Below are 16,792 nucleotides of genomic sequence, written 5' to 3' on the forward strand. Positions count from 1 at the left end.
TCAGCAGGAGACAGACCTGTCCTCTGCCCAGAAGTCACTCTTCTGGGAGACAAGTGTTGCCCCCTCCCACACCTCCACCCCACAATCCACCTGAGTGGCAGCCCCCACTCCATATAGCCTCAGCCCCACCCCCATACTCTCTGACTCCCAGGGACAAAAGGGGCCAAGCTGGGAATTCTGGGACACAGCCAGACTCCCCAGCATGGTTCTGTCACCATCCAGAGGCCTGGTGCCAGGCCTCAGCTGCCCTTTGCCCAACCACAGAAGAGAAAACCCTGTTGCATTTCAAGAAAAACTGTAGCTGGTTGTGGTGGGCTGACCTACAATCCCAGCACATAGGAGGCTGAGGCAGGAAGATCACCATGAGTTTGGGGCCAGTCTGGGCCACACAGTGAGTTCAAGGTCAGCCTGGGCTACACAGTGATACCCTGTCTCAAAAATCAACAGGCGTGCACACACACAGACACACACACACACACACACACGCACGCACGCATGCATGCACACACAGCACCTCTCCACATTGGCTATGGCTGAGGCAGGTACATCGGCTGCCATCCACTAAACCATCTGAAGTTTGGCACCTCACCCAGGGCTCCCCATCCTTATCACAGCCCCATGACCCCAACACTGCTGTAAGGAGGTTTTACTATGATCCCTATTTCAGAGATGGCCACCAAGGCTCAGAAATCCCATGAAAACCCTGAACCATAGGAGTGACAGAGATCCAACTCAAGCCCCCTAGCTACTAGGTTTGTATGGCTGCGCTTCCCTCGTTAAAGGATGATTGTTTATGGGGACATCACTGACCACTGGGCTGCACTGCACCACGCCCACGTGGACTTCCTGTCTCCCGCCATTCCCCCTGCCAGGCCGCTGGTTCTCCCCCAGATACCCCGATCCATCTGTCCCTCTCCCATTCACCATCCCCTGCTGTGCTACCAATGGAGGTTCAGACGCATAGAGATATCTCTGAGAGAAACACTGCCATGTATCTTAGTAATTGCATGTTTATTTCTACAAGGGCTAGAAAATTCCCAATGAAAAGGTCAAACCACTGGTTTCATGGGTATTGGTTAGGGCTTATATCTGGATGTCCCCCCAAAGCCTCCTGCATTCAGAGGTGGGGCTCTGGAAAGGTGCTTGGATCAAGGGGTGCAGTGCTCATCTGTGAATTTGTCCACTAATGGGTTTAGAGCTATGTGAAGCTGGGAAGTAGAGCTCCATTGAGGGCAGTGTGTCACGGTGGGCGTGGCCTAGAAGGGTCCCCCTCCCTCCATCTCTCTTTCTTTGTTGTTTGAGACAGGGTCTCACTGTGTGTCGTTCAGGCTAACCTTGAACTCACTAACCCTAACCCTAACCCTGGAACTCAAGGCAATCCTCCTGCCTCAGCCTCCTGCGACTGAAATTATAGGTATTTGCTGCCAGGCCCAGCTGATCTTTTTCTGCTTCTGTCTGCCATGACTGCTTCTCCTCCACCAGGTCCCGGTGTCAAGCCACTCTGCTGTGGAGCAGCCAATCCTAGGCTGGAACCTCTGCAAACTGAGAGCCAGAATCAACCTCTCCTTTAATTTGTAGATGTCAGGCAATGTTGTGTCTCAGTGATGAGAAAATAACTAAGACAACATTGTTCCTTGCAATGGCAGAAAGGCAAGAATTTCTCCTTGGTGGAGACGGGTACTAGGGATTGAACCCAGGGCCTTCACACTGAGCTACATGCCCCGGCCCCAGCCCTTTATTTAATTTTTGAGACAGGGTCTCAGTAAGTCCTTAAGCTACCCAGGCTGGTCTGCATGTCTAAACCTTCCTGCCTCAGCCTCCCCGGGTGCTGGGAATACAGGCATGCACCACTCTGTCTGCCTTTTTTTTTTTTTGAGACGGGGTCTCAAGGCCAGTTCAGGCTGGCCTTGAGCTCATTTTGTAGCCCAGGCTGGTCTCGAACTTGCAACGATCCTCCCACCTCTGCCTCCCGAGTGCTGGGATTACAGACATGAGCCACCACGCCCAGCAACTCTGCCTGTCTTAGCTTTCTCCTTTCCTCTTAAATAAATGTATGTAAGTTCAAAGTGAGTTATCAGAAACAGTACTGAATTAGCCAACAGTTCCCTGATACGAGGAGACTCAGGGAGATGTCAGCTGTTGGGGCACAGCCAAAAGTGGGGGGGTGGAGGGGGCCCTGCTGAGAGGGAGCGACCTGGGGAACAGGGGTTGGGGATAGTGAGCCCTGCCCAGGACCTCATCCCAGCCTCTGCCCTGCTCCCCACCTTCTGGCCCTGCCTTGCTGCTGGACCCAGCTCTGGAGCCAGGACCCCGGGCTCTTCCCAGCACCCTGGGCACCATGGCTGGCATCATTTGGGACAGGCCCCCAAATTGCACCCTCAGGGGCTCCCTCCCAGATCCAGAGGGCTCCTGCTCCCCTCCATGCCAGTCTCTCCTTGTTCGTCCTCTAGGGGCCTGCATGGGGCTGCAGAGGCTGCAGGGGCTGGGGCAACCCCAGGACTCACACTGCTCCGCCAGGCACATGAGAGCGAGGATGAGGAGCTGAGGGGAACAGGCATGGGCAGAAGGCAGTGCTCACCCCCAGGTGCCCTGGCTTGGGGAGGGGCAGAAACTGGCACTGGGGTGTTAGAGAAGGAAGGGGCAGAGTGACATGTGCATCTCATCTCAGAGGATAGTGGAACCCTCTAGCCCCGGGTGGCAGCATGCACCTGCAATGCCAGCACTGGGGAGGCTGAGGCAGGACTGCAGTGAGTTCAAAGCCAGACTGAATTGCAGAGCAAGACCCTAACCCCTCAAAACAAGCCCCGGCCAGAGGCACCTGGGGTTAGCAAGCTGCTTCCCAGGGATGCCAGCTATTGGCCAGAAGAGCAAGTCTGCCCACAGCGCCAGGGAAACTGGGGATGTCTTGTTAGTGTTACTGGGGATGCAGGGAGGTGACCGGAATCAGGCTGAAATCCGGGCGGGGGAAGGAGGAATGGGACACATGGGGATCAAAGGTCTCTGGGGGGTCGAGAGGCACAGGGCGGTCTCTCCGCTCTCCCAGGGCCTCAGTGTTAGAGACCCACCGTGATCTCTGAACCAAAGTGGAGATGCAGGAAGGTGCCAGGCTCGGGCGACATGGAGCAGAGCATCGGAAGGAGGGGAGCAGAGGCAGGGCCGGCGGAGGCTGCGGGCGCCCCCTAGTGGCTGCTTTCGGACAGGGCCGCAGGTGCCGGCGAGGCGTGACATGGTTATTTGCTCCACCGATTCTAAATTCCACGTTTATTTATGGGTCAGATTGCTTTTATCCTGCGCCGCATTCTTTCCCCTGAGGTCACTGTCACTCGTTAGGAGAACGACGACCCCGCCCCACAACTCGGCTTCACGGACCCCTAAACCAGCAGCCCAGCCCCACCTGGCGTCCTAGCCCAGAGGACGTCACCACCCCGCCCCTATCGGTCCTATGGCTGCCGCTGGCTGGGCGACGTTCACACATGACATCACTGTCAGAGCAGAGGACGGCGAGGGAGAGCGGGGGGTTGGGGACGGGAGAGACAAAGGGGACAAAGCGGAGGGAGGGAGAGCCAGGAACTCTGGGAGCCCCTCGCCAGCCTGGCCACCAGCAAGGACCAGGCCTCCTGTCCCCAGTGACCAAGAGGCCAGACAAGGTCCATCCCAGGGAGATCACGACTGTCACTTGAGTGCCACTGATGCTGCCTGGCACGGGCAGGGCAGGGCAGGGACAGAGGGCCACGCAGTGCCTTGCACACACACGCCTGTTTGCACACTCGAGTGCACGCAGGCTCCTCGTTCCTGTGCAGCTGCAGCGAGAGGAGCCTGAGGCGCTGCCACAGCCAATCGTCCTGACAGCTCCATCCGGGCTCCTGTAGCCAGGAAGATGCTGCGAGAATGAGGACAAGGAGGAGGAGGAGGAGGAGGCGGTGGCCAGAGAGCGGAGGTCATGGCCCGGAGGTCTCAAGCCTGGCAGAGGTTCTGGGAGCCGTGCCCACCCCCACCCCCACTGAGGGACTTGGGGTGCCTGGCTCGGTCTCCCCACTGCCTGGGCCCTCACACGGTGGGTGCTGGAGCACAGGCCCATCTGTGTTTTCTAACTCAGCTCTTCGGCCTGACACCGAAGCAATCAAAGCCATTTTCCGGACAATTGGCCTTCTGTAAACATTCCGGTGTGACAGCCCCCCAAACTGCTAATGCTCAGCGCCCTGTTGAGTCTCCCTGTCACTAGGACAAGGGCCATGGAGCCTGGCGGGGTGGGGCCTGGAGGCCAGAGACAGCTCTGGATGGAGGGGCCCCCGAGGCTGCACCCCAACACTCCCTGCGTCCTGCCAGGCCAGCACCAGCCCCCAGATGTCAGGGCACCTCAGGAGAGCCTGGCTGGGCTGGGAGGGAGGACAGAGAACACATGGGAAGGGAGCTGGACAACAGAGGTGACTTCCCGGTGTCCTGAGACCCAGGCACTGGGGACAGGGTCGAGGCCAGGCCAGCTGACCTCACCAGCCGGTCCCCAGGAGGGCCCGCTCTCCTCCCCCTAGTGCTGAGAAGGAAGAGAGGCGAGGAAGAGGGTGTCGGAAACCGTTGCCCAGGATGGGTTTCGCCCACTGGTGGCGCAGCGGGTGCCAGGGAGGATGAAGGAGGCCTGAGCTGGTGGTACCCGAAGCCCTTTCTCCTTGGCCAGCGCTGATCTGCAGAGCCACCATGGAGAGGAGCGGGGTCAGTCACTGTACCCGCATGGCTGGGGATGGCCTGTGCCCTGGGCTCTCTGCCACCTCCAGGCCCAGGCAAGGGACAACAGTGACAATGACAGGGCCCGGGAGGATGCAGGGAGCAGAGGGAAGTGTGGAGGAAGCAGGCGCTGCCACTCAGGGCTTCGCACAGGCAGAGAAATCCAAGCAATCTATGCAGACTTAAAGCCCACCGAAGGACTCAGGGGACAGGTGGGATCGATGGAGACCCCAACACAGCCCGAAGCAGCCCCGAGCCTGCCCCTTGTCCCTTCCTCAGCCTGGGGGCCTCCTTGGTGCCATGGGGACCCACTGCCTAGTCTGGGCATCCTGGAGGTCAGGGCCCGAGGGGGCAAGAGCCCCCTGAACTACCTCTTGGGGGGGGGCTGGGAGCCAAGATGCCAGGCGTGGCCTTGGTACCACCCCAGCTGTTGTCACCCATCCCTGGGGCCCAGGGTAGGGTGCGAGGGGACCAGGCCGCCTCAGCTCTGTCCCTTAAGTGGGGGAAGGAGGGACATCGCCAGGCCTTGCCTCTGCCCACCCTGCCTGTGCCAGGCACCTCACACCCAACAGGGAACTGCAGCTGCGTGAGGCAACCTCGTCCCACAGGAGCTGGAGGTGGAGCCAGAAGAGGGACCCAGGCATCCACCCTCCCTCGGGGACGGATTTTTCCATTCTCTTACAGCGCCTCCCTGAAGGCAGCTGCCAGGGGGAGGGCCCTCTGCAGGCCACAGGCCCTGGCAGGACACAATGACAACCTCCAGTACAACACAGTGAGGCCCCCTGGCCCTGACAAGGTTCAGCGCCCCCATACCTGGCCTGGCCCACCACACACAGAAGCCAGGAACTCAGCCTCATGACCTGACCACACACTCAAATGAGACCCCCCCTCTTCCAAAAGAGCCAAGTCAGAATCTTGGAGACACAGCCCCACACTCCACTCCAGCCTGCCCACGCACAGCCAGCAAGCTGCAGCATCGCCGAAACCAGTGACTGTGAGGGTGAGCAGGCTCTGCTCAAACCCCGATCTGCCAACTGATGAGTTCTGTGACCTTGAGGGGGTCAGGAGCCTCTGACACTCCTCCCAGACAGCTGTGCAGGTTGTGCACTGCACAAAGGCACCGGGCCAAGGGGCTGAGGAGGCTGGGTTCCTTCCTGAGCTGCCTCTGGTGCTTTTCACTCTGCTGTTGGAAGAGTGTCATCCCCGGATTGGGTGGGGGGAGGGGCTTTTGCATTCAGCGCTGGAGGAAGAGTGGCCTAATAGGCTTTCTGAAGAAGGGAGGGGACGGAGATGCACAGTCTGAACCCAGAGCTGGTGACTCAGGGAATGGCCGCCGTGTGCCCACCCGGTGACCCCGAGGAAGGCATCCTGTGGGCTCTGAGCTTCCTTGGAGAGGCAGTGGGAAGGGATGGGAGGAGGAAGGGAGGTTGCTCAGGTGCCCTGCCCTCCTAGGTGGCACAGTGTGGACTGTCCTTGCACCCCAAAAGCTGGATCCACAGGAGGCATGGCCAGAGAGGGGCAGCCCATCACCAGGGGAGGCTCATCTGTGGGCAGTGGTGGGAGAGGAGCCTCAGGAATCAGTCACCCTGTGTCACCAGGAGAGCAGCGTCCACAGGGCCTCAGACACGCTGGGCATAGCCAGGCAAGGTGGTATACACCCGTCAGCCCAGCACTGGGGAGGCTGAGACAGGACAGTCCATAGTGAGATCAAGCCCAGCCTGGAATACACAGCAAGATCCTGTCTCAAATAAATAAAGTATAGGGCAGAAGACCAAACCATGCGCAGACCCTCCTGGGTGCTCCTCGGAGGCCTCGTCCCCCTGGGCCAGGCCCCAGCCCAGCCCAGCACGGAAACGTCTCCCTCAGCCTCCAGAATGACTGGGCTACTCCACAAACGCAGCGGCCCAGGTGCCTGCTTCTGTTCTCTCCCTGTGTCCTTGGCCACATCCACCTCTGCCTGGTCCAGTCTCTGCCACTTCAGCAGCACCCTCCATCAGTATCAGAGGACACACAGGCCAGGGCTGAGGTCGCTGCCCTGCCATCGTAGATGCCACCTGGACAGATCCCGCACCATGCCCATGCATACACAGTGGGCACAGTTAGGTCCCCATGCACCAGGCCAGGGCCCCTCTAGCATTGGGTAGGATCTTCCCAGGGGACAGCCTAGTGACCCCGAGGTCACCCTGCCTGGACCAAGGCTTAGCCAACAAGATAATGTCACTGTGGCCACTCTGCCCCTGGGATCCGGGCTCCACCACAAAAGGTGCGAAGTCCCTTCTGGGGTGCTGCCCCTAGTTGGGGGCAGAGGGGTCACCCCAGCTTCTGGTGGCTGCCAGGGCCGGCCAAGGCTGCTGGGTTTATCACTTGACTCCTGCAGCCAGCAAACAGCCAAGTCTGCACCCTGGAGACACCGGCTTCAGTGTCCCGAGGGACCCGGGAGCACAGGGGAGGAGGTAGGAGAGACACAGGCCCCCGAAATGCTGTCCCCCTCCATCTACTGTGGACCCCCAGCTCCAGCCTCTCCCTGGATCTGCACATCTGCCTGGAGCACAGCGCTAAGCCTGTCCTGACTCGCCAGATGCCAAGGGGCGATGCCACCTCTGATGACCCCACACGATCAGCACAGCCATCACAGCTCACCAAGGGCCTTATAGCCCGGAACCTTCACACTCAAACCGCCTTGCTCTCCTCATGCTCGAGGGGGGAAACTGAGGCTCAGGAATGAGTAACCTTTAGCAGTCAGGTGGATAAAGAGAGGAGTCTGATCTCAGCTCCGGGGGTTCTCAGCCCAGGTCCCCTTCTTTCTCTGCACCTGCTGCCCCCAGACAAATGCAGATTCTACCACCAGGTCCAGGGCTGGGGTGGGGAGGGGCGTTCAGCAGTCCTGGAGAAACCTGGAGAACCCCCTTCATCTGCGGGTATACAGCCGCCCCGGCCCCAGCCTGGGTGGAGGCGAAACTGCAGGTCCTCCCTGTCTACCCACGGCAGCCAGCTGGAGCTTGGATTCCTCCAGGAACGGGGTGCTCACTACCTGAATGGCCCGAGGCCTTCTGGGTCTCCTTCCTCTATAGGGGCCAAGTGTAGGGGCTGGGGATTTAGCTCAGCAACATAAGCGCCTGTCTTGCAAGCAGATAGTCGTGAGTTCGATCCCCGGTACGAATAAAAAAAGGAAAAAGGAGCCAAGTGTGAGTCCACTTCCCTTGGGAGCCCCTAAACCAGCGCCCCTCCACCCTGAGGCCATCCTGGCCCCCTCCCGCCCCTGCGCCTCCCGCACTGTGCCCGCGGTGTCTGCGTCCCCGCGTCCCTTGCTTGCGCAGCGGCTAATTCTGGCATCTCATCAGACAGTAATTACGGGGGATGAGCACGCTGTCATCTCCGCAGCCCAGCACCTGTCACCACGCCAGTCCCCGGGCTGCCAGGATGGGACCGGAAGCTGAGGGGGAAGGGTGTGGCGGGGAGGGTCCCTTTCTGCCTCCCCAAGGCAGGAAATGCAGAGCACTTTGGTGACCAATAGCCACACAAGGCCCCCTGTCACCCAGCACAGGCACTGATGGCAGGTGTCACCCATCACTTTACACACACCAGTGACCAAACGGTAGGCAGAAGGGCTCAGCAGGTCACAGCCCAAATCTCACCTCCACCAGGTCCCACAAATGTGACCATGACCAAGTCATTCTACCTCTCCAGACCTCACTTTCCCCCTCGGCAAGACAAAGGCAATAATCTAGCACCATGAGTGGCACAGATGTGATCATGTAGTCACTCAACAAATGATTGGTACACATTCACTCCATGCTCCGCAGTGTGGGATGCTGAGATCAACAAGAAACACCACACTGGGCCAGAGATTTGACTCAGCAGCATAAACCCCTATCTGGCAAGCTCGAGGTTGTGAGTTTGATCCCTGGTACCAAAACAAAAAACAAAAAAAACCCCACCATACTGCATTTCATTGCCCTTGACCTCTCCACACTGCCTGGCACACAGCAGGGTGAGTGACTATGAGTGTTGAGTGACTATATGACCACACACAGGCCAGGCACTGTTCTGGAAAGAGAAGCCCCAAAGCAAAGGCACAGAGATGGAAAGACCCGGTCTGCAGAGGAGCAGGATTGGGAGAGGAAGGTGGTCCAGGCTGGGTCACAGAGAAGCCTCCTAACTCCCCTGCAGTGCAGGACAGGGACTGGACTGACGGGGGACGCCAGTTAGGGCTGGGGTTAGGGCTGGCACCCTCCACTTACTGCATCAGTCTCTGCCCACTCCCCAATAAAGAGACAGCAGCCTTGAGCCTGGGAACTGCACAGAGCACACTTGACACATGATCGCCAGCCCTCCCCCAGCTGCCAGGGACAGATTTCTCCAGACTCACAAACAGGGCGGGAGACCCCACCTCTGCTATCCCAGCACCCAGAGGCCGAGGCAGGGGCACTACCCAGCCTGGGCTGCACGGGGAGCTCAAACCAGCCTCGTGAGACCCAGTCTCAACATGTTCCACAGCGAAACCTTGAGAGGTACCAAGCTCCCCATCACTGGAGATATTCTAGAAGAGGGCGGATGACAGGTAACATTGTCTCTCTCTCTCTCTCTGCTAGCCCTGGGTCCCCTTGCTGCTTTTGTGGAGAAGGAGTGACCCATGGGACCAAGAGGAACAGGGCTGGGGACCTGAGTGGCTCTGCTTTCTCCTGTTGGCAGCAGGAGCGGACGGGAGAGAGGGGCCAGCGTCAGCTGCTCTTTTAGGAAAATGGTAATTTTAATTAAGAGGCAGGCAAAGCAGTGCTGTGCCCGCTGCCTCAGAGCAAAGCTATTAAAAAGCCATCTCGAGACCAGCATGGTGGCACACGCCTATCATCCCAGTACTCAGGAGGCTGAGGCAGGAGGGGCAGGAGCCGCGCTACACAGTGACTGCAAGGTCAGCCTGAGCTATACAGCGATACCCTGCCTCAAAAAACAAAAGACCAAACAAACAAACTCACCACGGTGACAGTGGGCACAGTGGTGGGGGCTCCCATGTAAGCTGGGGAGGGAGGCTGGATCTTGACGCCCAGGACGGGGTCCCCAGGCCTATCCAAGGGCTGTGGGCAGTGGGCAGACAGGGCACTGCTGTCCACACCCATTCCAGCCTCAGCTATGGCCTTCTGTGCCCAGAGTCCTCACAAACCTGGGGCCCCTGCCCCTGCTGCCCGGTGGGGTTCCTGTGAGGGTACCATGAGGTCAGGGCACAAAGCAGCTGCCAGGGCATCAGCAGACCCGCTGCCCCCTGGGTGTAGGTCAGGGCCCCACAGGCAGCTGGCCAGGCCCCAGATCGAGGCATTGCGCTGCCCGTGTCCTGCTGTCACTCAAACCCAAGTGCAGGTTCCTGTCCCACTCAAGCCCAAGCCAGGGTCGTCTGTCACGGCCACCGGGGACTCTGCCTGGCCAGGGCCTGGCCCAGAGCAGCACAGTCCGTGAACCTTCACTGGGTCCCTACATAAGTGACTGAATAAATGACCTCTGCTCACAGGTTTGCACTTGTCCAAGCACATCTGCACGGCACCTTCCTCGTCCCCTACTTCTGGCCAGCATCCCCTTTGGGGCCCGAGCCATCAGCCCCTCCACAGGGAACCCTGGTCCCTTCCTGTCTGTCCCCAGCCCCTGACCACAGAGGGATGTTGCAGCCACACGGACACACCAACATGCACCCCACCTGCACACCTGCACACGCACATGCACACATGTGCAGTGTTTTCTGCCAAGCAAGGTGCCCTCCCCAGAGTAGGGGTCCACTGTCTCCTCCCCTAGTGAGGGCCAGGCCCGCTGGGGACAGCCCCTTCCCCAACTGCCGTCCTCCCGGCGAGGAGGGGCTCAGGGCCGGCGCCCCCCTTACTAACCTGGAAACTTTAAACAGAGGGAACACAGTCCTGCCGGCTTCCCTCCCGCCGCTCGCTGGAGCCCTGGTTGAGGGACAGGAAAGGAGGAAAGTCGTGAATGATCGGCCAGAGGCCAGGCCAGGCCAGGCCAGGCCAAGGGCACTGGACCGAGGGGCCCGCATGGGGGCTGCCAGAGTGGGCAGGCGGAGGGCAGAACCCTGGCAGCTGCCCCATGGGGTCACTTGGAGCTCGGGGGACGCAGGACAAGGTCTGGGTGCTGGGTGGTGATGGAAGATCGGCGATGGTGAGGCAAAGACAGCGGGAGACAGACAGGACAGACAGCAGGACAGTGTGGAAAACAGGGCTTCCAGAGCTGGGGCCAGGACAGCCATCCAGCCAGGCCTGGGGCTCCTCCCAGCACCAGCCTCACAGGCTGCCTCCTGGGTGCCCTGCCACTCCGGAGGACAGCAGGAGGGGCCATCTGTAGCCCCCATCCAATGTTGCCGCACCCTGAAGGCGAGGGGTTTAGCGTCAGAGGGACCCGTCATCTGTCACTGCCCTGTGGCCCAGGACGCCCCCACCTACCCCATTACCCCTAACCCTGGGCACCCCATCCGCAGCCTGCCCCAAGGGCAATTGGGCATTGGACAACCACACCCTCAAACGCCTGTCCCGGCTGGCCCCCAAAATTGTCCACTGTACCCCATTTATGAAGCCCCCCATTCAGCACCACCTCTTGCTTTACCCAGAGCAGGCAGGTGGGTGTTGTAAAGATCCCTGCCTGGGGCTGTGGCCCAGGCACCCAGGGGTGCAGCCTCCCTCACTGGCCCAGGCCCATCTGTACCCCCAGCACGTCTGGTAGCACCCCCTCCCAATCTCACACTTCCAATTTTCCCACCGATTACCCAAGGCGCGGACGTCCCAGGGAGAAACAGCTGTGGTCCCCAGATGCTGGGGTATTGACTGAGGAAATCAAGATTGTTCCCTAATGGGCCTGGATAGGGCCATGGATGGGGGACAGGGACAGGAAGGGCCTCCATGGCCCCGACTTCCTTCTTGCCCCCAGGCCCAGGGCCCACCCAGTTGGCTAAGGTTACAAAGACGCCACTTATCTGTCCCTTCCCTGAGAAGGGTGGTCCCTGTCCACCATTCTATCAGGCAGTGAGGAGACAGAAGAGAGTGGAGGAGGAGCTATTTCTTGAATATTTACAAGGCACCAGCCATCCCGCCTGAGTCACCGCATGGATTGGCAGCCACCTGAAGAATCCGCCCCTGACACCCTGGGTTACAGAGGAGCCACCCTGCAAGTGGACCTTAGAGCTGGGACTGAGCCCTGATCTGTCGGGCTCTGGCCCTGAGCACCAGGCTAGTAAATTCCTTCCCATCCCTCCTCCCAGTGTGGCCCTCTATGAAATTCTGCCTAAAGTCTAATCTCTTTTGAGAACGGGTCTCACTAGTAGTTCAGGCTGGCCTTGACCTCAAGTCGATCCTCCTGCCTCAGCCTCCCAAGTGCTGGGATTACAGTTATGTGGTACCACACCCACAGAAAGAAGGCTGGGTCCAGATTTCCTGAACTTTGTACTTAGGTGACTTCTAGCTGTCCCCAGCCCCTTCCCATCCCCATCACCGCAGAGGTTGCAGAAGTCCCTCAAAGTCTCTGCCTGCAGGGTGACAGATGGAGGGTCTGTGTCACTCCTAACAGTGCTGGCTCCCCAGAGCCCTAGATTTCCACTTCTAGGGCACTAGCAACCACACATGGGGGACTCCTAGGGCACCTGGCCAGCACTTGAGAGCCAGGGCCTGGGGGAGGAGCCCGCTCCGTGTCCATAGGCTGCAGCCCGCTATGTGAGCAGAGCGGAACTGGATCATTAATTCCTCCCCAATGAGGCAGCTGCCAGTGCCTGGGGTGACACCAGGGATGCCCACTGCATCTGCAGTTACCATAGTGGGGGACCCTGGGCATCTGGCTCCCCTGCCTCCGGTGTTGGGCACACAGATTTCTTCTCAGTAAGGCCCTTGGGACCCCTCCATGGGTTCAGAGCCCAGGAGCCCCTCTGCGAGCTCGGGTCTGGGTCTCCAACGTGCTCTGGGGCTGGGAAGAGCGTGTGGCGGGAGGTGGGGTTGGAAACCTGGAGGAGTCCAGCTCCTCTCCAGTGTGCCGGTGCTCCACTCCGGGTCATGCAGGCAGCCAGGTGACCCCGAGGCCGGTGCCACAGGAAGCAGGTAGCTGGATGGGGGAACCGAGCCTCCAGGACAGGCCGTGTGGAGCAAAATACGGAGTGGATTTCCATCCCTGGGCGGAATGGAGTGCAGCAAAAGCAGCTTTGCTGGGTGGGAGAAGTTTCCGATTTAGGAGGGAGAGCAGGATCCTCTACCGTCCCCCATCTGTCCTCTAGGCTGCAGGATGGGATTAGACAAGGGGTGCCTTCCGGCCAGGAGGGGTCCCAGGACCCCACTGCGTGTGTGTGTGTGTGTGTGTGTGTGTGTGTGTGTGTGTGCGCGCGTACCCTCTTGCTCCAGCTCTCCATTTCCAGTTTAGGGGAAGCTGGGAAATAGGTTGCCAGCCTTCTCATGCCAAGCAATAGATATCCCGAAAGAGGACTTGGGTAGACCTGTGACAGCTGCAAGGGAGCTTCCAGTTCCACCCTCTGTACTTTACCAAGGGAGCCAAAGACCAGAGATAGCGAAGGAGCTAGCAGTGCACACAGTGGCACCCTGACTGGGGTCCACAGTTTCTTTACCTCTGTGTCCTGGGGGGCAAGCCAGGAGCTTCCCCAGTCCCTTCTCTCCTCTCCAGCCCTGCTCCTGAGGGTGCCCTGCAGTTGTCAGGAAGGTCATGTTGACCAGTCCCCAGCCCCACAGGCACAGTGCGAGAGTCCTCTCGGCTCCCTTCCCAGCTCCCAGCCTTCCAGCCTCAGCCTCTACTCCTGCTGGCAGGGCGTTTGCCTGTTTCCTCCCCAACTGTCCTTCGAAGGCCCCAGGGAGCAGAAGCAGCTTTCGGGCCTCCAAATCCTCCGTGGGCCCACGGCAGCCGCGGCAAAGGAGGAGGAGGAAGAGGAGGAGGAGGACAGGGGTTCCAGGGGGTTGGCACGAGGCAGGCAGGCGGATGCAGGAGCAGCAGATGGGGTATGGGAAGGTTCTAGAAATTGCCCCTCCGGCCTTTCATCCTTGGCCAAACCATAAAGTCATTAAGTCTCAGGCCTAGGTAAGGTCTTCGTTGGAAACCCAGACACTTGTCCCCTTCCTTGTACATGTGTGAGGCCCCGTGCTGGGCGTTTGCGGAGGTCACTTCACCTGATCTTCAGACAGCCTTTGGTCAGGAGCCTGTCTAGCCAAAGGGCAGTCCCCCACACCTCTAACCTCATCTCTCTGCTGCACTCCGCTGGTCCTGTTCGCCTGGGGGTACAGGGCAGCTTGGGTCCTGCCTTCAGAGTCTTGTCATGACTCATTGGCCTGGTGTCATCTCCAGGCTACCACTTTTTTTTTTTTTTTTTTTTTTTTTTTTTGTCTTTTTCCTTTTTATAGGTACCGGGGACTGAACTCACGACTGCCTGCTTGCAACAGGCGCTTATGCCGCTGAGCTAAATCCCCAGCCCCGAGGCTACCACTTTTTACCTCAACCTGGCCTGATGGGATAGTGGACCTGGGTCATTCCATGTAGTCCTGGCTGGCCCTGAACTCCTATGTATCCCAGATTGGCTCTCAACACTTGAATTCAGCCTCCAGACTCCTCTGAGCCCTCTGGAGGGCAGGAATCTCCTCCACCAAGGCCATCACAGCCTCTCCCAGCCTAGCCAGGTCACTGGGGGGACAGGCCACATCCACCTCCCAAGGGACACTAGGCCTCCACTTCCAGCTCTGGGCCAATGGGCAAGGGGAGTGGGAGTGGTGGGTGGGGCCCTGGGCTGGTGTGGGCAGTACCCTCCCTCTTCAAGCAGGCACTACTAATATATGCAAAGGACATGCAAATCACCCAGCAGAGAGACACTTCGCTGACTGGCGGCAGAGACCTTGAAGACCATGGGCTCTGCCTCCTCACTGCATGGGTAAGGACCTGCAGGAACCGCTGGAGGTCATCCAGACACTGGGCCCTGAGGCAGGGGACAGGCAGACTGCCCCTGTGCTGTGGGGCTCACAGAGGGGCAGCCGAGGCCTAAGAGCAAGAGGATTCCTGGATCCCCCTCCTGCACCTCCCATAGAGCCGGGGGGGGGGGGGGGGGAAGGTGTTGGAGGAGGAATGGGATGCAGGGGCAGCAGCAACATCTGGGGTGCGGAAGGGCAGAGGTCGAGGCTCTGGGCAGGTAGAAAAGCACTGAGGTGCTAGGAAATAGTCCCCGAGGGCCTGGGCAGGGCAGGGAGGGCCAATGTCAGGGCAAGGAGCCCCACACACGCGTGCGTGTGCCCGCGCCCCAGAGTGCTCCACCCTGGCTTCTGACAGCCAGGACACCTGACAGACCATAATAGCAGCCCATCCGCCCTTCCCTTCCTAGCTGTGAGCTGGCTACTGCCGCTCCCCTCTGGCTTCCCTGCCTTCCAGACAGTCCTAGAAAGCAGGACAGCCAGCCAGGGAGGGGGCGGCCAGAGGGAGAGGGGGGACGGGAGTACGGAGTGGGGGCACAGGCCGGGGTGGGGAAGCGAATGAAGGACAGAGCTGGAGACACTGAGGGGCAGGGAGAGGGGGCCACCAGGGGAAGACACTGGCAGTAATGGGGGGCAGGTGGGTGGGTGGGGGAGACAGGCTAAGGGTGCTCTGGGGCTCCAGAGACCTGTACAAGACTGGGGCCCAGCATGGCATGCGGGAGCTCTGACAGGGAGGCCCAAGGCTGCCTTGGCAGGAGAGGGGGCCATGCCCTTGCCCTGCGGCCCACCTCCCCTGCCAGGGCCCCACCACCCCTTCCCTTCCTTCCCCTCCCTCCCTGGGGGCAGGCAGGCAGGCAGGCCGGCAAGGGCTGCTTCCCAGCCAAATCCAAAGCCTTCATCTTTGCTTTTAGAGCCCCAATGAAAGAAGGGGAAGCAAGTGCAGCCTTCAAACCCGCTGACGGCCAGATTTTTATTATCTTTGCTCCAGTGGGCCCTGGGAAGCCACCAAGGGATTCTTCAAAGATCGCCTGAGAGCCTCACTAAAGCCCGAACCTGCGCAGCCACCCACCCGCGGGCACGCAGCAGGCGCAACAGAGCTGGAGGATACTAGCTGCCCCCACCCCACCCCTGGGAGCAGACGAGGTGGCCAGCGGCCTCACCCTCAGCATCCCATGCCCCAGCAGAGCCACTTAGGGCAGGGAGCCAGGCTCCACCACCAGTTCTGGGTATGCTGGGCATGTAGGGCAGCCTCTGTCCCTCTCTGGGCCTGGAAGACAACAAACCAAGGAAGAAAACAGATCTCCCTGCCAGGCTCTGAGGAGGTAAGTGCTTGGGATTCCTCGAAAGAGAAGCTTTTATAGCCCGCCCTGGCTCCTGCCCTTGGAGTCTGTACCACCTAGCACCCACACTCCCCTTGGTGGTCCCCTCCAGCCCATCAGGCAGAAAAGGCCCCCACACTGCCCTTCTCTAGCCTCACTAGGGCTCCCCCAGTTCAAACCCTCAACTCTTCCTGCCTTCTCTCCCCAAAACCTAACCCCAGGTGGGTGAGGGCTGGAGGCTTGGCAACCAGGGACCCCACGAAGCCCCAGTCTGGTCCTCAAGGCTTCCAGGACTCAGGATTTGGGCAGGGATCACCAAGGCTGCGCTGGGTCGACAGAAGCTGTTCCCCCACCCCGCAGTGCTGACCACACTCTGGAGATCGATATCCCAAGCCGAAGACAGAATCAATGGCTCTAATTAAACCCTTTTTCCACGATGAGTCTCTGAGCACAGAGACAGACACAGACAGACACAGACACAGACACAGAAACCAAGAGAGGCTACAGGAAAGGCCCTGGCTCCTGGCTGGTCCCCCCCACATCTTGAAACCCTGAAGCCCTCAGACCCCTGCATTAGACAAGGCGAGTAGAGCAGTGGGGGCTCCCCTCTGCTCCGTGTTGAGACCATGGGTGCCCCTTCTGGAGAGGTCTCCAGAGCACTGATACCCGGAGCCAGAGGGGGATCCACCCGCATGTCTACCCCAGCCCTAGGGATCATCACAGAGAAAGGGTGGATGGAGCAGGATGGGGGGAATGGACAAAGACCTTCTTGTCTCCAAGGGAGGGTGGCAGGGAGCCAGGGCAAAGCCTTGACACTGGTTGCCAAGG

General features: G+C 59.7%; 1 protein-coding gene across 5 annotated transcripts in view; it reads right to left on the bottom strand.

Moving 5' to 3' along the window:
* Srcin1 (SRC kinase signaling inhibitor 1) overlaps positions 1–16,792 on the bottom strand; it is a 54,768-nt gene that overhangs the window by 36,030 nt on the left and 1,946 nt on the right. For 3 of the 5 annotated variants that reach the window (XM_063251454.1, XM_023563877.2, XM_023563876.2), the window contains exon 2: positions 10,587–10,649. The exons of the other annotated variants lie outside the window; for them this stretch is intronic. In XM_063251454.1, the coding sequence (XP_063107524.1) occupies positions 10,587–10,649 (63 nt within the window). The remainder of the gene's footprint in view (positions 1–10,586; positions 10,650–16,792) is intronic. 5 annotated transcript variants of the gene reach the window in all.

The sequence above is a fragment of the Cavia porcellus genome, unplaced genomic scaffold (genome assembly GCF_034190915.1).
Source record: "Cavia porcellus strain 051 isolate PalLab524CR breed Dunkin Hartley unplaced genomic scaffold, mCavPor4.1 scaffold_6, whole genome shotgun sequence".
NCBI lineage: Eukaryota > Metazoa > Chordata > Mammalia > Rodentia > Caviidae > Cavia > Cavia porcellus.